Genomic DNA, 20,209 nt, shown 5'->3' on the forward strand with positions numbered 1-20,209 from the left:
GGAGGGGATGTCCCACGTGGCACCTTAACCTGTTGCACCACAACGCCTGAGGCCCACCATCAGTTTTATTTTCTTTAGTTTGGTCATTTCTCGGAGCTGTCCCCTCTGTACCATATAATACGAGCCTTGCAGTACCACTAACACACAAGTATGTGAATTGTTGTCTATCAATTATTGAGGGCCCAGGCAAGACTGCTTCATAGGGGTACTGTAAAAATTAAATGAGATAGTGTTTAAAGTAAGCCTTGCTTACTTCTGTTCATCCTATTAGGACTCAGTTTTCTGCGATTACCATGCCCCTACCTAGCTAAGTTAGGTGCTTTTCCGTGCTGTAATCTACACTGACTGAACTATGACACTAGACTGAATGTGCTGTAAGATGTGTGTTCCCATCATTTACTTACGGATTTGTCTCCACACAGGAGGGGCCGATATGGGAACAACGATGTGTGCTTTATCCCCATTTCCTGCACAGCGCTTAGCACATATAGATGTTCAGTTTGATGAATACTTAAGATACTCTGGAAAGAATGAGTTTTACTTTCTGCATCCCCTCTTTCATTTGAAATACCAGGAAAATCTTCCCTATAGTAGAAAGTATCTATTAACAACCAGACAGTACAACGGATTAGTACTTACTTGCTCTCGAATCATATTTTTGTAGTGGGTCACAATACTGTCATGTTGTTCTAATGTTTTCTTTACCTCTTCTTCTTTTTTATCTTCTTCACTGGATTTATAAATTGCCTTAGTTATGACACCTGTAAATGAAAGGCTATTTAAATTTTGTCTTAAACATTTTAAGGACTATTTTATTATTAAGACTTAATAAAAACACACAACCCAACTCCATTATAGGTAAGAAAGAATCTTTCCAGTCTTACAGAAAAGTCAAAGTCCTTCAACGGTCTAGACTGGGAACTAGGAAAAATAATCTACTTTTATATTTTTCATATGATCTGATCTGCATGAATCCAGGGGCCACTGCTGTGGCACAGTGGTTAAGTGACGTTCTGCAGTGCTGGCATCCCATATGGGTGCTGGTTCAAGTTCCAGCTGCTCCACTTCCAATTCAGCTCCCTGCTCATGTGCTTGGAAAAGCAGCAGACGATGGCCCAAGTCCTTGGGCCCCTGCACCCATGTGGGAGACCTGGAAGAAACTCCTAGCTTTGGCCTGTTGCAGCCATTTGGGGGGTGAACCAGCAGAGGCAAAATTTCCTTCTTGGTCTCTCCTTCTGGAACTCTACCTTTCAAATAAATAAATCTTTTTTTTTTTTTTTTTTTTTTTTTGACAGGCAGAGTGGACAGTGAGAGAGAGAGACAGAGAGAAAGGTCTTCCTTTGCCGTTGGTTCACCTTCCAATGGCCGCCGCACTGTGGCCGGCGCACCGCGCTGATCCGATGGCACGAGCCAAGTGCTTCTCCTGGTCTCCCATGGGGTGCAGGGCCCAAGCACTTGGGCCATCCTCCACTGCACTCCCTGGCCACAGCAGAGAGCTGGCCTGGAAGAGGGGCAACCGGGACAGAATCCGGCGCCCTGACCGGGACTAGAACCTGGTGTGCCGGCGCCGCAAGGCGGAGGATTAGCCTAGTGAGCCGCGGCGCCGGCCTCAAATAAATAAATGTTTAAAAACAAAACAAAACCCAAGATGCAGAAAAAATACAGCATGTATGTTATTAAAAAACTGCTTGTATCCAAATACATTCACAACATAATAATTATTTTCTAATGAATAGCAGTACAAACATTATCAGCTTACCTTCAAGTTCTTTTACCAGCTTTGTAAATTCGTGATCAAATATCATATATTCTGGACTGGGAAAGTTCGGCTGGGGTTTCTGAGATGCTCTGGAATATAACTCATGTTTGCTAATAAATCCTAGTTTCTCTATGAAATTCTCTTTTCCAATCCTCTTCTCTATTAACTGTTTTAGCTTCTCTCTACAGAGAGAAACATATTGATATGCTTTAAAAAAAACCACCAAATTATAATGAAGCATAAAAGCTTGGTCTACATATATTGGCAGAAATAAACACTATCATTCTCTCTTGCTGCCATTGATTAGCCATTTCCCTAATACTTACTTCATGTAGCTCTCAAGTGAGTTATCATTGAAGTAAATTGAAATGCCCAGTAGAAGGGCACACAGGCCTTGGACCAACTGCTCTTCTTCTCCAAGATTTTCTGCAATTTGTCCTGTAAGCTGAACTCTTTGTCAAGGAGGCTAAGGATTCACCATATTTCGGGTACTTTATTTTGTAATTTCAACTTGACATGTATTTCACATACAAGTTCCTATAAGAAATTCTCTACATATTCCAAAGCCACCCTAAAACAATGGTACACGCAACTTAAGTAAGCATCATTACAACCTTAACAGTTTAAAAAAGTTGGTAGAGAGCTCGAATATTTTGGCACGGAGCTACTTAACTGAAAAGATACAAAGCAGATCTATGGTAAATACTTACGTGTATGTTACTAAAACATAAAGGATACAAATGGAACATTGGCTGAATTGTGAAGAAAATGTGTTACTGCAATGGGACAGTTGCTTAGCCACGTACAAAGCAACATTAATAATCCAACTCTTGTCTGTATTTTACTTCCCTGCAATAGATGAATGACAGAAATCTCATTCTATTCATTTTTTGTTCAAACAAACAAAAAAAATCTTTCTATTCATTTTATTTTGATGAAATTTAAAGTTGCTCTGAGATCCCTATCTGCATAAAAAGAATTTTAACATCTTGTAAAAGATGCATCAAGAATCCAGAGTTTAAAATGGAGCAAGACAGTGCATTCTTGCACTGATCACAGGTGGCATTTCTGAAAACAAACATTGCAGAAATCAGAGCTGGTTCATGCTTATAGTATATATCTGGTTACTGAAAATACATCAGAAGAAAAACCTGGTCTGCAGAATTAAAAAAATTTATGATGTGGAATTTAAAAAAAAAATCTGTTGGGGCTGGCACTGTAGCATAGCAGCTTAGGCCGCCACCTGCAGCGCTGGTATCCCATATGAGCGCCAGTTCGAGTCCCGGCTGCTTTACTTCTAATCCAGATCTCTGCTATAGCCTGGGAAAGCAGTGGAGGACGGGATGGCCCGAATCCTTGGGCCCCTGCACCCACATGGGAAACCCAGAAAAGCTCCTGGCTCCAATCAGTCCAGATCTGACTGCTGTGGCCATTTGGGGAGTGAACCAATGGATGGAAAACTCCTCTCTCTGCCTCTGCCTCTCTGTAGCTCTCTGCCTTTCAAATAAATAAACCTTTTTAAAAAAATCTGTTCATCTCACAACCTTTACAGTAATTCTGACAGGTAAACTTATGAAATTTCAACCAGAATTTAAAACACGTTCCTGATAAAAAGACAAAATCTGCTTCCTTCAAAAAACATCAAGAAAAATACAAGGTGATAATCTGAATTCTTTAGATAAATTCCATGAGGAACTATACCAACAAGAAAATAAACCATGCTATAAAACTCAGTCATAATATACCAGATAATGAGAAATCACAAACATAATAAGGGAGGGGGAGATTTAAATTAGCTAAGTGCCAGGAACCAAACCATACTGCTGCCAGGTATTAACAATAGGTTCAGCAAAATCAGGGGCCGGTGCTGGGACATAGCAGGTAAAGCACCACCTGCAGCGCTGGCATCCCATATGGGCAACAGTTCAGTTTGAGTCTTGGCTGCTCCACTTCTAATCCAGCTCTCTGCTATGGCCTGGAAAAGCAGTAGAAGATGGCTCAAGTCCTTGGGCCCCTGCACCCATGTGGGAGACCTGGAGGAAGCTCGTGGCTCCTGGGATGGGCGCGGAGTGAACCAACAGATGGAAGACCTCTCTTTCTCTCTCCTTCCCCGTCTGTAACTCTGCCTCTCAAATAAACAAATAAATCTTTAAAAAAAAAAAAAATTTAATTTTTACATGATGTTTTAACTTTTTACCTGCTTCTGTGTCGTTACTGTGCCTACAACGTATCTTCATGTTAGCTATATACATTGGAAAGTTAAAAGATATAGTTATTTCTCAATTGACTATGTGCCATAGAGATTTTAGAACTACTCAAGTTAAAAATGCAAATGTTGGGGGCTTGCACTGTGTTGTAGTGGACTAAGCCTCCGCCTGCGGCACTGGCATCCCATATGGGTGCTGGTTTGTGTCCAGACTGTTCCACTTCTGATCCAGCTTTATGCTATGGCCTGGGAAAGCAGTAGAAGATGGCCTAAGTGCTTGGGCCCCTACACCTGCATGGGAGACTGGGATGAAACTCCTGGCTCCTGGCTTTGGATTGGCTCAGCTCCAGCTGTTGCAGCCATCTGGGGAATGAATCAGTGGATGGAAGATTTCTCTTTCTCTGCTTCTCCCTCTCTGTAACTCTGCCTTTCAAATAAAAATAAATAAATAAATATTAAAACAAAACAAAAAAAAACAGCAAACGTTGGGGCTGGCATTGTGGTGCAGTTAGTTAAGCTGCTGCCTGCAATGTTGGCATACCATATGAATCGGTTTGAGTCCTAGCTGCTATACTTATGATCCAGGTTCCTGCTAATTCTCCTGGGAAAGCAGCAGAAGATGGCCCAAGTCCTTGGTCCCCCTCACACAACATGGAAGACCTGGATGAAGGCCCTGGTTACTGACTTTGGCCTGGCCTAGTCCCAGCTGTTGTAGCCATTTTGGGAATGAACCAGCAGATGGAAATCTCTCTCTCCCTCTTTGTAACTCTTTTAAATAAATAAAATATTTTTAAAAATTGCAAATGTTCTATTGATCTAACTGATCATATAAAGGAATTTTACTATTACCTAGAAAAACCATTTGTAGGTGCCAAATGTATCTATACTGTGTACTTAAGAGTATCCTATAGGGGTCAGCATTGTGGCATAGCAGGTAGAGCTGCCGTCTGTGATGTCATTGTCAGCTGGGTTCAAGCCCTGGATGTTCCATTTCTGATCCAGCTCCCTGCTAATGTGCCTGAGAAAGCAGCAGAAGATGGTTCAAATCCTTGGACCCCTGGGAGACTGGGAAGAAGCTCCTGGCTTCAGATCTGCCCAGCTCTAACTGTTGCAGCCATCTGGGGAGTGAATGAGCATATGGAAGATCCCTCCCTCCCTTCCTCCCTCCCTCTCTCTCTCTCTCTGTAAAGTCTGCCTTTCAAATACATATTTTTTTTTTAAAGGAGCATCCTACCAAACCACCAACTGATGTCTAAGACAGCAAAACCAGAATTCCATACTAATCTCAAACTTTTTGAAGTCTGCCCTTTGGAGTCTAACTGAAGAGAAAGAAAAAGTTGAAGACAGACTGAAACACTCCTCTTATATAGTAACAAAAAAGATAAAGTCCTCAAGAATGAGATTAATCAAAATGGTATAAAATCTAAATAAATAAAAATGTGAACTATTCCTAAAAAGCACAAAAGTAGATATATGCCAATAAAATAAAGCCATGCTCCTAGGAAGACTTAACTTCATGAAGATGGTAACACTAATTTAGAGAATCAATGTGATTCAAATTAAAAGACCAAAAGTCATTTTCTTCTTGGAACTAAACAAAATAAACAAGTGAAAATAATTAGGGATACTGTGAAACAAATGAAGAGTAGTAATGAGGGGATATCAAATCATGACTAGAAATGGAATTGTATGCCAAGTCTAGATAGATTCAATGCCAGTGGAAGCTGGTACGGTTGTCTATTGGTGGGCCAGTGCCGTGGCTCACTTGGTTAATCCTCCACCTGCGGCACCGGCATCCCACATGGGCGCCAGGTTCTAGTTCCGACTGCTCCTCTTCCAGTACAGCTCTCTGCTGTGGCCCGGGAGGGCAGTGTAGGATGGCCCGAGTGCTTGGGCTCCTACACCCTCATGGGAGACCAGGAAGAAGCTCCTGGCTCCTGGCTTTGGATTGGTGCAGCGCCGGCCGTAGCAGCCTTTTGGGGAGTGAACCAACAGAAGGAAGACCTTTCTCTCTGTCTCTCTCTCTCTCTCACTGTCTATAACATCTACCTGTCAAATAGGGAAAAAAAAAAAAAAGTTGTCTATTGGTATTGAAGAGATCGGATTAGGAATTCCTGTGGATATACCAAAATCTGAGGATACTCAAGTCCAGTACATAAAAAGATGCATTTGCATATAACCTACACAAATCCTCCTGCTTTGAGTCACCCCCAGATTGCTTGTAACACCAAAACAATGGAAGTTCTATGTGAATAGTTATTATACAGTATTTTGTTTAGGGGAAAATGACAAAAAAGCCTGTATGTTTAGTATAGACATATTTTTAAATATTTGAAAATTTTCATCATGGGGTTGGTTAAATCTTTTTTTTTTTTTTTTTTTTTTTGACAGGCAGAGTTAGTGAGAGAGAGAGATAGAAAGAAAGGTCTTCCTTCTTTTCGTTCACCCCCCAAATGGCCGCTACGGCCGGCTGGCTGCACCGATCCAAAGCCAGGAGCTAGGTGCTTCCTCTTGGTCTCCCATGAGGGTGCAGGGCCCAAGCACTTGGGCCATCCTCCATTGCCTTTCTGGGCCACAGCAGAGAGCTGGAGTGGAAGAGGAGCAACTGGGACAGAATCCGGTGCCCCAACTGGGACTAGAACCCGGGGTGCTGGCACCACAGGCAGAGGATTAGCCTTAGTGAGCTGGCCTGGTTAAATCTTCAGATGCAAAAACGATGGGCATTGAGGGATGACTGTGTATGGAAAATGTAGCAAACAAGTATCTATTTGGTAACAAGGGCACTTTAAAAACATTGGGACACCTAGACTGCTATCTAGAAAAAGATCAGTGGAGCTAAATACTGTTCCTTGAAAAATAAAGTTATGCATAAAAAAGAAATTAGAAGGCATGATAGGAAAACATGGGTGACTTCCTTAAATTTTGAAATGGGAAGGCCTTTCCAATATGATTTAAAATGCTGAAGATGGGGTAGGCATTTGGTCTAGTGGCTAAGATGATGGTCTGAGGTGGTGCAGCAGGTTAAGCTGCTGCCTGTGATGCCAGCAGCCGTGTCAGAGTGCCAGTTTGAGTCCTAGTGGCTCTGCTTCCCATCCAGTTCCCTGCTAATGTGCCTGGAAATGCAGTGGGGAGTGGCCCAGGTACTTGGACCTCTGTTACCCATGTGGAAGACCCAGGTGGAGTTCCTTGTTCCTGGCTTCAGCCTGGCCCAGCCCCTACTATTAATGGTCATCTGGGGAGTCAGTCAGTGGATGGAAGATCTCTTTTTGTTTCTCTCTCTATAACTCTGCCTTTCAACCTTCCAAGTAAGTAAATAAATCTTTAAAGATTTATTTTTAAATTTATTTGAAAGGTAGAGTTACAGAGAAAAGAGACAAAGGGAGAGAGATCTTTGATCTGTTAGTTCACTCCCCAAATGGCTGCAACAGCCAGCACTAGGCCAGACCATAGCCAGTAGCCAGGAGATTCCTCTGGGTCTTCCACATCGGTACAGGGGCCCAGGCACTTGAGTCATTCATTCTCTGCTGTGTTTCCAAGGCACACTAACAGGGAACTGGATGGGAAATGGAGCAGCCAGGACTCAATCCTATGCCCATGTGGGATGCCAGTGTATCAGGTGGAGGCTTAACCTGCCATGCCACATGCTGGCCCCAGTAAATAATCTTTTTTTAAAAAAAAAGGTTTATTAAAAAAAAGTGATGGTTTGAGTCCTGGTTTTGCTTCTGATTTCATATTCCTGCTAATGCACATCCTGGGAGGCAACAGGTGATGGCTAAGGTCGTTGGGTTCCTGCCATCCAAGTGGAAGATCCAGACTGGCTTTGGCCTGGCCCAGTATAGCTCTTGTGAGCATTTGGGGAATAAACAAGTAGATGAGAGTTCTCTGCCTCTCAAAAAAAGCAAAAAGCAAAAAGCAAACAAACAAAAAAACAAACAAACAAAAAAACACAAACTAAAAAATACCAAAAACCAAAGTGCTAAAGTTGTGAAAGAAAAGTATAAGGGAAAAAAAAATCAAGACACAACACCAAGGTCAAAAGACAAATATGATGTCAGGGAAAAAAAAAATCTGTAACTCATATATCAAATACCAGGGTTAAATGCTTTACTATAAAATGAACAATTATTTGAAATATAAGAAAAAGTGCAAATCCTTTTCTATCATCCCCTGAGTATGTGAACCACTGATATTTGGAGAAACAAACGGAGGCTTAAATGATATTTTCCCAGTGTTCTGAAGGTTTACTTATTAGAAGCCACAGATTTTATGGGATGGAAGAGAATTTAAAACAAAACATTTGAAATGGAATCTTCTATTCTTTGTCATAAGTAATCAAATTTTCCCTATTATACATTCTAGATAAAAATGTCTCTCATTTCTACTATGTACATTCCAAGTCTAATATCTTGCACTGTTTTAAAACCTAAAAAGCCAACATTTTAAATGTCTTTTGCTCAGCATTAAAAGGAGGTTCTGGCATATTATGATGCAGATCACTTTCTAGTGCTAGACTCTGGGACATGAAAAGGGAAAAAAGGAAAGGAACATCATGGAACTTTCTAGAATTATGAAAACAGTCTACATCTTTTGGGTGGTGGTTACAGAGATACATTCAAACATCAAAAATCCCCTTGCGAGTGGAAGTTTAATGTGGTCATTAAGACATCCATGTTCCACACTGGAGTATCTGGGTTTGACACTCTGCTTTGTCTCTTGACTCCAGCTTCCTGCTATTGTAGATCCTGGGAAGCAGTAGGGATGGCTCAAGTATCTGGGTTCCTCCATCAATGTGGGATATCTGGGTAAGTTTGTGGCTCCTGGCTTGGGCCCTGGCTGGGACCATTACAGGCATTTGGGGAGTGACCCAGCTGAATTTTCTGTCTTTCAAATAAATAAACATAAAAAAAAATCAGATTGGACATATCAGGTGTGTACATTTTACTAAAGTGCATAAATTAGTGTCTCAAACAATACTCTTTTAAATGACTGACTTGAATACTTATCTCTAGTCTCTAATATAAAAACCTCAACAGCCCACTGCTGTCAAATATATGTGTCATTAACACATGCTAAATCATGCTCACATATAGAAACACAATTCGTATGTACTAAAACACATGCTCAACCATGGATATTAAGGCCCACTTCTATTTTGCCAAATATTAGAATACACAAAACACAACCATCGAACAAACCAACAAAACCCAAACCAAGCCAAACACAAAAAACACTTTACTCTCACACATCAAGAACTAAACCCCAATGGTAGTTGTAGTTTATGGGTTATACCCAGGATAATCTGTATTATTTAACTTAAAATCTTTCCAATTACAAAATGATACTTACTATTCCATGTTTAAAATAATCTAAGTAATATAAAAGTCTTCTCAACCTTTCATATGTGATTAACTATACACAAAATTCTTAACTCTAAATTTTACTTCCTATGAAATGGTTTTAGAAGAAATAAAGAAACAAGCTTCACAAAAAACCAAAACCAAGGAATCCCAGAAAGTGCAAGCAGCCCTGGAGGAAGCATAAGTACACAGCTTCAGATTCTCTTTCCCATAGTTCTTAGCAACACCACAACAAAAATCCCACGGAGAAAAACTGGAGAGCCACGTAAGATAGAGATAAACTTGCTGACATGTAAGTGTGAGTAGAATATAAATTCAAACAAGCAGTTAAAAATATCGCAAAACCCAAGACAAAGAAAAAGCCTTGCTGTAGGAGGAAAATGCCTAAGCTGAATCAAATAATACATACCCGTCTGTTGATCTTATCACCCTGCAAATTATACATTAAAAATTATTCATAAATATCACTACTCCAGAAAAATTGGATTCTAGAAAACCCCTCAAAATTCTTTCACAATATTTCTACATACCAAAGCCAATAATTTTGGACTGGATAATTCTTATCTTTTATTGCATAAAAATGATACATATTTTAGAGGATAAAGGGTTAATTTTAAAGCACCTTGTGGGGAAGACATCACCTCTTTAGGCTTTCTTACTATGTACCAATTATAATTACAATGTTAAAGCAAGGTCTGTGGAATTGGAGTCAGACAGTTAATTACTGTTTGGCTTTTAAAAGGCTATTTTTCAATATACAGCAACATGAGAATGCCAAATATTAATTAAGATACAAAAAGTTTGGGGTAGTTTTCTTATAAGAAAGAAGTGATAAATCAAATATATACTAAGCTTTAATGGAAGTAAACCAATTTTAAACAACATTCTACTCCTTCACTATAGTCAATTTTAAGCTTTCCTCTGTAACTTCTGTGGATGGCATTGGTATTTCTTTAAAAGCTCAAAATAAGGAAAAATTCAACAAATGAGGCAAAATTCACAATTAAAGAACTCAGCACAGTATCATGTGGGTGGGTAAGAGGGTGGCAATCAGGGCCGGCGCTGTGGCGCAGTGAGTTAACGCCCTGGCCTGAAGCGCCAGCATCCTACATGGGCGCCAGTTCTAGTCCTGGCTGCTCCACTTCCAGTCCTTGGGCCCCTGCGCCCACGTGGAAGACCCGGAAGAAGCTCCTGGCTTCGGATTGGCGCAGCTCCGGCCGTTACGGCCATCTGGGGAGTGAACCAGTAGATGGAAGACCTCTCTCTCTGCCTCTACCTCTCTCTGTAACTGTCTTTCAAATGAATAAAATAAATTAAAAAAAAAAAAAGAGGTTGGCCTGGCCACATTTTTCATCCTCCCTGAGTGACTGTGAATGTCAATGACTTCCCAGTTTCGCTAAAGCATGAACTTGAACTGTTCAACAGCAAGGCTTGCACATGTCGGAAAGTCACTTCATAGAAAGTAACATTCCTAAATACCTAGCATCCACACTTCAACAGAGTTTTGTTGTTCTCAAATGTTTAGTGATGTTTTTCTAGGCCTTATTAGATAAGGTATGTGTGCTGGGAACTTGAGGACTCACAAACATCAAGGGGGACACTGAGTAACTACATATGCCATGGACTGCTGTTTTTGTTTTTGAGCAATCTGTTGCTCTGGGAAGAAAACAAGAGAGGCACACAACTACCATCTTCTTTATGCTGTTCCCTCTCATCAACTAACCTGAATTCAGTCACCTAGAAAAAAAGAGAAACATCACTAGGCTAATCCTCCGCCTTGCAGCACCGGCACACCGGGTTCTAGTCCCAGTCGGGGCACCGGATTCTGTCCCAGTTGCCCCTCTTCCAGGCCAGCTCTCTGCTGTGGCCAGGGAGTGCAGTGGAGGATGGCCCAAGTGCTTGGGCCCTGCACCCCATGGGAGACCAGGAGAAGCACCTGGCTCCTGCCATTGGATCAGCGCGGTGTGCCGGCCACAGCGCGCCGGCCGCGGCGGCCATTGGAGGGTGAACCAACGGCAAAAGGAAGACCTTTCTCTCTGTCTCTCTCTCTCACTGTCCACTCTGCCTGTCAAAAAAAAAAAAAAAAAAAAAAAAGAAAAGAAAAAAAAGAAAAAAAAAGAGAGAGAAGAGAGAGAAACTGATATGCAAAAACATCATGGATGACTTAAAAAGAAAATAAAATCAAAACCACCTTTCTGCTCAGAACATGTATTTCCACCATGAATCAGATCTTATTAACTATTGGGCCAGCCCTATAAAAATTTTCTTTTCACAAAACTGTTTCTGGTTACAATGAGTTTACGTCCTTTCTTTCCTTTTTCATCTGCACATTCTAAGGGCATCCTTAAATCGCTGTTATCACTGACATCAAGGCATATAGCTGAATCATTTTCCCGGCTGGAGAAGTTTCATGCTGTATTTTACCTGTGACAGGATATTGGTGCACTGTTGCAGTAAGGAAACTGGAGGGTTGCCGATATTCGTAGCAAGTTGAACCCTGAGCAATTGTTCTTTCTGGGTTGCATTTTCTTGCAAAGCATGGGCAAGGGCCACAGCAGCACACCAGTTTGAAAGAGAATCAGTAGAAAACAGACCTCCACATAGTAACTGACCAGCTGAAACTGAATTTCCCATTGCTAGAAAAATGGGAGGAAATCAAATTTAGAAGAATTGCTGTCTTTTATACACACCCAAATAGTATGAAATACTACTGAATACTATTTAAAGATTTACTTATCAGGAGTATCATGTGACATTTCCAAACAATGAAAGTCTGCTTTTCAAAACAAAATTGAGAGAGAAAGGAATCTTAGAAGAAAAGTAGCAGAATGAAGACATATTATGACACTTTAGGTGTTAAATTAATGATAATATTCCTGGGGGTGATTATCATGATTAAAAATAGCATTTCTAGAACAAAGTTAAGGAAATAACACTTAAATTATTCCTCTTATCTGATATTTTATAGTAATGATTTTATAAAAAAATTTTGGGTAAAGTGTAACAAAGTTTTGACCAAAAACTCAGAATGTATGTGATTCAAATGAACTCCACTGATATATCCAATTACTTCTTTATCAAACTGCTCTTAAAGTTAATAAAGGCAAATCTTTAAAGAAATCACCTCTGGTAAAATGAAGTATTTAAAGAAACCATAGAAAAGGCAAGACTATGACCTGTACTAGAACAACAGACCACGATGCCCTGTGTACTCTGGTAGGGTTATCTTTAGAATGGTAATTACTACCAACAGCAGCTTCTGCTTGTTGGCATCTATTACATTAGGTATCTGGGTGAGTGATTCACATATGTAATGCACTAATCCTCAGACTACTTCTACTGAGGTGACTATTACCTCCCCACAACTTGATATAAGGCTCAAATTAAAAACAACTTGTCCAAAGTTACACAGAAGAGAAGTAGAAATTCTACAATGCAAACTGTGGTCTGACTCCAAAGCCTGTTTTCTAAACCCATGCCTTAGGCTTTGGAATTCCCCTGAGCCATACACAGTATTTTAAGCTAAGGGACAGAGAGACAGATTCAATTAAAAGTTTAAAAGACAATTATTTTCTTTCTTAAGAGAGAAATTAGAATTAAATTATTTACCATCAATGGTGGAAGGCAGGAGTGTTGACACAATCTCTCCTTGTCCTTTTTGGTTTTTATATAAGAAGCACTGGAAACAATAGAGAACAGCACATCGCAAGACAAACGGCTGCCTTTCATTTACCATGGACATGAGAAGCACTACAATCGCTGGCCTGTTGCATTTAAAAGGAAAAGAACAAAACAAAACACTGCAACCAGGTATACAAATCATTATATATGAATATATGTATGAATAGCAGTTCATTTCTGTTGACTGAAGAATCACAGTCAGAGCATGAGCAAGTTACGGATTTCATTCTCCATCTCAGACAAAAGGAAAGTAGCTGAGAGAAATGAGGTAATCTGCCTGCTTAAGCGACATCACTAGGAAGTGAAAAAGGTGTTATCTGAGCCTACACATCTAAGTTCCAAAGATCAATGTAATGTTACCACTCTTTTAAAATACCAGTATTGCAGCAGGCACTGTGACAGAGAGTTAAGCCACAGCTTGGGACATCTGTATCCCATGTTTGGGGTTCCTGTGAGCAAGTCCTGCCTCTGCTTCTGATCCAGCTTCCTGTTTATGTGCCTGGAGGGCAGCAGGTGATGGATCGCAAGCTTGAGTCCCTGCCATTCACATCAGAGATCTGGTTGGAGTTCCAGGCCCTGGGTTTGGACTGGCCCAGCTCTGGCTGTTGTGGGCATTTGGGGAGTGAGTCAGCAAATTGAAGATCTCTCTCTCTCTCTCTCTGTCCTTTATCACTCTGCATTTAAAATAATTAAGTCTTAGAAAAATATTTATTTTATCAGATATCTGCTTTACAACATATATCTGAATTATTATAGAGGACTAACAAGTATATAGAGGATATCTGTTCTTTATTTTTTAAAAAAGATTTGTTTATTTATTTGAAAGTTACAGAGAGAGAGATGGAGAGACACAGAGAGAGATCTTCCATCTGCTGCTTTACTTTCCAGATGCCCACAATGGCCAGGGCTGGGCCAGGAGCCAGGAGCTTCTTCGAGGTTTCCTATGTGGGTGGCAGGGAACCAAACATTCAGGCTATCTTCTGCTGCCTTCCAAGGCACATTAGCAGGAAGCTAGATTGGAAGTGGAGCAGCAGGGACAGGGACTATTGCCCAAAGGGGATGTCGGTGTTGCAGGTGGCAGCTTTACCGGCTACGCCACAATGCTGGGCCCATATATGGGCCATCTTAACAACCATTTCCCTTCTCCTACCTTGGTGGGTTTGAGGGTGCATTTACAGAAGCAAAGTAGTCTTGGTTTACTTGGCAACCTCGAATAACTTCTGATACAGTATTTATGGTCTGTTAAGGGGAGAAAAAAACAAAAAGGTAGAAAAAGTTAAGAAGAAAACCTTTTTTGAAAAAAAAATGTTATATACTGCTTTTATTTTTAAATGTCAAAACTCAGACACAAAAAAGATAAAAATCTGTGATAGCATTATAATCTTTTTATTTTTTATTTTATTTTATTTTATTTTTTTGACAGGCAGAGTGGACAGTGAGAGAGAGAGACAGAGAGAAAGGTCTTCCTTTTGCCGTTGGTGCACCCTCCAATGGTCGGCGCGGCCGGCGCGTTGCAGCCAGTGCACTGCGCTGATCCGATGGCAGGAGCCAGGTGCTTCTCCTGGTCTCCCATGGGGTGCAGGGCCCAAGCACTTGGGCCATCCTCCACTGCATTCCCTGGCCACAGCAGAGAGCTGGCCTGGAAGAGGGGCAACTGGGACAGAATCCGGTGCCCCGACCGGGACTAGAACCTGGTGTGCTGGCGCAGCAAGGCAGAGGATTAGCCTATTGAGCTGCGGCACCGGCCAGCATTATAATCTTGTAACACTTTTTCCAAGATAAAGTTCCAAAACACCAAGCATGGGTCTCCAATTAAAAATAACACTTGATCACATACATTTAAAGTCTCAAAAAAGCCCACAAAGACTAATAATAATAAAATGTTTTTACAAAAGAGGAAAATGTTACTTTAAAATTTTAAAATCAGAGAAAAAATTTAAAATGCATTAAATTAAAAATGAAACCTAAGGATGAAATTGAAAGAACTTCAACAAAATAGAATAAAAAACAAAACCATATTTCAAAGCAATATGTTGTATATGATAAATACACACAATTTTAATTTGTCAATTAAAATGATTTTTTAAAAAGACAAACTGGATTCAGAATATCCAATAATGTGTTCATAGAGGTGCAGAAGAGAAGAGAGAATTAAGGAATACCAAAAATATCATTGAAACAGAAGGCATCTATCCCCAGCTCAAAGGGCCTTGTGCGGGAAGAGTGGGGAAGAGAGCTACACTACAGCACACCATCAGTAAATTTCAGAAAACCAGAAATGAAGAAAAGGCCTCAGGTTTCTAGAGAGAAAAGGCAGGTTACATTAGAAAGAAAAAGGCTCAGGATTCAGACTTCTCAGAACAATCCTGGAATGATGTTTTGAAAGCTGTATTTGTGATTTCCAACCCTGAATCCTATATCCTGCTCTGAAAGTAATGACATTTTCAGAAAGAAAAGGGCTAAAAAAATTTCTTGTCTTTTACTTCTTTCAGGAAATTAAGGAAAATAACATAATAAACCCAGGAGTAAAACAAGAAGATATAAGAGCCAGATAACCAAACAATCCAAGTCAAGACAGGGGTGAAAGGAAATCCTAGGAGGATGGCAAAATAAAGTCCCAGGACCCCAGGACAAGAGACATGTAGCAGAACTGGAGCCCAGGCTGCAGCAGGAGGAGGGGGGTTTCTGGAAGGCCCAGGGTGCTACAGGTATGATGGCACCAATACTATGCAGAGACACAAGATCAGTCAGATGAAGAACAGAGTGACAACTCATGAAAGGTACAGGGCTCTATGTGGCTTAGCAGGTGCAGTATTAGTATAGTCATTACAGATAGTAACTGACTGCTGACTTAAGTATGTATCCCATAATTTTGGGGTGATAGGAAGAAGTAGAGTACAAGGGTAGGGGAGGAGTGAAGCCAGGCCAGTTGTTTTTATTATAAAATTGTATCATTATTTACACTTTAAATGTACATGTGTAAACTTAAAATAAATTAACCTTTATTTTTTCTTTAAACAACTTATTTTCTTATAGGTAAGAAACAGAAAATGCCACACATCAGGGACAAAGAAAGAACTATTCTATCCAACTATTGGTTGAGTAAGACTATAACACCTTGTTCTCAAAATTAAAAACCTAAATCATACTATGAACTAATGAAAAATCCTTCTGGATGGACCTGCTGAACGTCAGCAGTAAATCCTATAAAACCTGAGGCCTGTAGTATACCTTCTGGAATCAACACTGTCATCATCTTCACTTGATAATGTCAGGGAAGAATTGAACACATAAGGGTTAACTACAACTGTTTTTTTTTTTTTTTTTTTTCTTCAGCGGGATCTGATTCCTAGGATTCCTGATTTCAATTTGCACGGAGTGTGGCCTCTTCCTGAGCCATGCTTACCTCGGTGAGGATATCAGCAGGAACTCCAGTAGCCATTAGGATGGTGCAAAGCTGCTGCAACAACCCACACTGGAACATAGCCTTCTGGCAGCTGCTGGTAGCACCGGGAGGGTTGGTGGGGGATACCAGTACGCGAACAAGCTGAGAGAGAAAAGGAAATCTGTTCTTTAAAGAACTGCAAAGGCTTCAGGCAGCTCTGACGGAGGAAGCAAACCCGGGAAGCACAGGAAGGAAACCCGGGAGCTCTTTCTTTCGTGCTCCCCCGGCAACAGCTCTGTGAGAGGGCAACTCATTGTGTTATCTGCTGGGCATCTCCTTTGGGCGACTTCAACTCCAAGAGACCAGAAACTGCCTTGGTCACTTTTGTGTCCCAAACAACAAGCACAGCATCTGCAGGTCTGAAAAGAGAACGACCAAGTTCCAGCTAAACTGGAAATATTTAAAGAGCAGCTAAACTAGTAACTGGAGACAAGGCAGGAAGATTTATGCATTTGGCAAAGGGTTGGTCCTGTTAATTGCTAATACTAATTATTATTTTTTAAACATTTATTTATTTATTTGAAAGTTAGAGTTATACACAGAGAGGAGAGGCAGAGAGAGAGGTCTTCCATCCACTGGTTCACTCCCCAATTGGCCGCAACGGCTGGAGCTGCACTGATCTGAAGCCAGGAGCCAGGAACTTCTTCCAGATGCAGGGACCCAAGGACTTGGGCCATCTTCTACTACTTTCCCAGGCCATAGCAGAGAGCTGGATCGGAAATGGAGCAGCTTGGACTATAACCGGCACCCCTAAGGGATGCCGGCACTGCAGGCAGCGGCTGTATCCTCTACGCCACAGTACCGACCCCACTAATACTAATTAAATCCCTACAGTTCTACAAATACTCTGAATATGAACATGAAGTTTTAGAACCACAAGAAAAGACAACTACATGGCCGGCGCCGCGGCTCACTAGGCTAATCCTCCACCTTGCGGCGCCGGCACACCGGGTTCTAGTCCCGGTTGGGGCGCCGGATTCTGTCCCGGTTGCCCCTCTTCCAGGCCAGCTCTCTGCTGTGGCCAGGGAGTGCAGTGGAGGATGGCCCAGGTGCTTGGGCCCTGCACCCCATGGGAGACCAGGAAAAGCACCTGGCTCCTGGCTCCTGCCATTGGATCAGCGTGGTGCGCTGGCTGCAGCGCGCTGGCCACGGCGGCCATTGGAGGGTGAACCAACGGCAAAGGAAGACCTTTCTCTCTGTCTCTCTCTCTCACTGTCCACTCTGCCTGTCAAAAAAAAAAAAAAAAAGACAACTACTAAGAGAGCACTTCAAAATGTTCATGGGACACTAGAATCAAAAGGTAAGTTTGGGGCTAGTGCTGTGGTGTGGTGGGTAAAGCTGCTGCCTGCAGTGCTGGCTCGAGTCCTGGCTGCTTCACTTCCAATCCAGCTGTCTGCTGTGGCCTGGGAAAGCAGATGGCCCAAGTCCTGAGCCCCTGCACCCACGTGGGAGACCTAGCTCTTTGCTTCGGATCGGCACAGCTCTAGCCGTTGCAGCCAACTGAAGAGTGAACCAGTGGATGGGACTCTCTCTGCCTCTCCCTCTCTGTATAAATAATTCTTATTTTAAAAAAAGGTAAGTTTATTCTATGCAAAAAGATTCTTAAATCCATGTATAGTTTTTTCCTGTAAAGCAATTTTCTGTGAACTTTTTGAAGACCTCCAAATTTAGGCACAGCCACATCTTCAAAATAATTTTAGGGGCCAGTGTTGTGGCATAGCTGGTAAAGCCACCACCTGCGATGCTTGAATCCCAGATGGATGCCAGCTCCCTGGTAATGCACCTGGGAAAGCAGCGGAAGAAGGCCCAGCTTGGGCCACTGCAACCATGCAGGAGATGCAGATGAAGTTCCTAGCTTCGGTTTGGCTCAGCTTTGGCCACTGTAGCCATTTAGGGAATGAACCACTGGAAGGAAGATTTCTCTCTCTCTCTCTCTCTCTAACTTTGCCTTTTAAATAAATAAAATAAATCTTTATACCCCCCCAAAAAAAGAAAAATAATTTTAAACGTATCATGCATTTTAAAACTAGTTATGTGTACATACAAACTCTTACGTATCAAGGTCAAATGAGATATTAATGAAACTACTTTGGTATAAGCAAAGTGCCTACAAACAGAATTCACATGGTGGTAGTGGTATGACTAAGCACTCAAGACAAACTCAGCACTATAGCTGGTGCATATCAAAGACTGTGACTCACTGAGAAAGGGGATCTGTGTGTGGAGGGGTGGCTGGGGGGAGTTAAATATTAAAATAAATAGGATTGAAAAGTGGTATTTTTTCTTTTAAAGATGTATTTTATTTATTTGAAAGGCAGAGTGTTGGGGGGCGGGTCCTTCCATCTGCTGGTTTACTACCTAAATGGCTACAACATGCAGTGCTGGGCCAGGCTGAAGCCAGGAGCCAGGAGCTTCACCCAGGTATCCCACATGAGTGCAGGGGTCCAAGCACTTGAGACATCTTCTGCTACTTCCCCAGGCAAATTAGCAGGGAGCTGGATTGGAAATGGAGCAGCTGGGACTAGAACAGGTGCCCATATGGGATGCTGGTGTCACAGATGTGGTTTTACTGGCTATGCCACAATGATGGCCTGAAAAGTGGTATTTTTATTCTTGGAGAATAAAAGGATGACTAGGAATCAGCAGAATTTGAATCACTGAATAATGAAGAAACAGATTATTTAGATGTTTCCATGTCTGGCTTAACACACACTGCCAAGTGGACTGGTTAGTAAGTTGTCACTAAGGAGAGGCTTTAGCAATGTACACTGACTGATTCCTATCCTGGGACTTTGGTTACCAGATTTGTTGTTGTTTTCTTCCCTTAATTTGTTTCCCACCTATCCCTATTTCTTTTATTTATTTTTTGGGGGGAGGACTATTTAAAACGCCTGCCAGGCAATATGTCATTTCTCCCATAAATATATTCATGTATACACCTCCAACTGAAAAGGATTTTGAAAACATAATCACGCCATTTTAACTTTTTTAAGGTTATTTACTTCATATACTTGAAAGACCGAGAGAGAGAGAGAGAGAGAGAGAGAGAATCTTCTATCCACGAATTCACTCCACTAAACGGCGGAAACAGTCAGGGCTGGGCCAGGCTACAGCCAGGAGTCTGCACTTTTATCCGGGTCTCCCACGTGCACGGCAGGGGGCCAGGCACTTCAGTCATGATCTGCTGCTTCCTAGGATGCATTAGCAGGAAGCTGGTCACAAGTGAAAGAGCTAAGACTCAAACTGGCATTCAGATTTGGGATGCAGATGTTCTAAGCAGTGGCTTAACCAGCAGGGGATTGAACCAACGGAAGACCTTTTTCTCTGTTTCTCCTTCTCACTGTCTGTAACTCTACCTCTCAAATATATAAACAAAATCTTAAAAAAAAAAACTAGTTATAAAACTAAAATGCTATGAAAAAGTTAAAATATTACTGAACTTTTCAAAAGATGTTTCCAATAATGATTGTCTGTAAAATTTGAATGAAAAAAATCCCAAAGATCAATTTGGTTTTAATTACTTAGAATTCAATTATGATTGTAACTGTAATACTGAATAATCCCAATTAGAATGTATGCAACCAAAAAGAAAAACAATAATGCATTTGGTGTACTGTAGTAGAGAACATGGTATACAACTTTAAATATTGCTATAAAGAAAGAGTATTCTAGGGGCCAGTGCCGTGACTCTCTTGGTTAATCCTCCGCCTGCGGTGCCAGCATCCCATATGGGTGCCGGGTTCTAGTCCCAGTTGCTCCTT

The 20,209-nt window shown here is 41.3% G+C and overlaps 1 protein-coding gene across 2 annotated transcripts in view; it reads right to left on the bottom strand.

Annotated features, from left to right (window-relative positions):
* The window catches only part of USO1 (USO1 vesicle transport factor), a 91,360-nt gene that overhangs the window by 16,140 nt on the left and 55,011 nt on the right, over positions 1–20,209 (bottom strand). Inside the window, exons 10-18 of one of the 2 annotated variants that reach the window (XM_051819677.2) lie at positions 16,410–16,550; positions 14,154–14,242; positions 12,932–13,086; positions 11,747–11,958; positions 9,732–9,752; positions 2,498–2,608; positions 2,086–2,204; positions 1,760–1,941; positions 640–761 (exon numbers count right to left, since the gene is read on the bottom strand). In XM_051819677.2, the coding sequence (XP_051675637.1) occupies positions 640–761; positions 1,760–1,941; positions 2,086–2,204; positions 2,498–2,608; positions 9,732–9,752; positions 11,747–11,958; positions 12,932–13,086; positions 14,154–14,242; positions 16,410–16,550 (1,152 nt within the window). The remainder of the gene's footprint in view (positions 1–639; positions 762–1,759; positions 1,942–2,085; positions 2,205–2,497; positions 2,609–9,731; positions 9,753–11,746; positions 11,959–12,931; positions 13,087–14,153; positions 14,243–16,409; positions 16,551–20,209) is intronic. The other variant, XM_051819678.2, reaches the window with a different exon arrangement.

The sequence above is a fragment of the Oryctolagus cuniculus genome, chromosome 8 (genome assembly GCF_964237555.1).
Source record: "Oryctolagus cuniculus chromosome 8, mOryCun1.1, whole genome shotgun sequence".
Taxonomy (NCBI): domain Eukaryota; kingdom Metazoa; phylum Chordata; class Mammalia; order Lagomorpha; family Leporidae; genus Oryctolagus; species Oryctolagus cuniculus.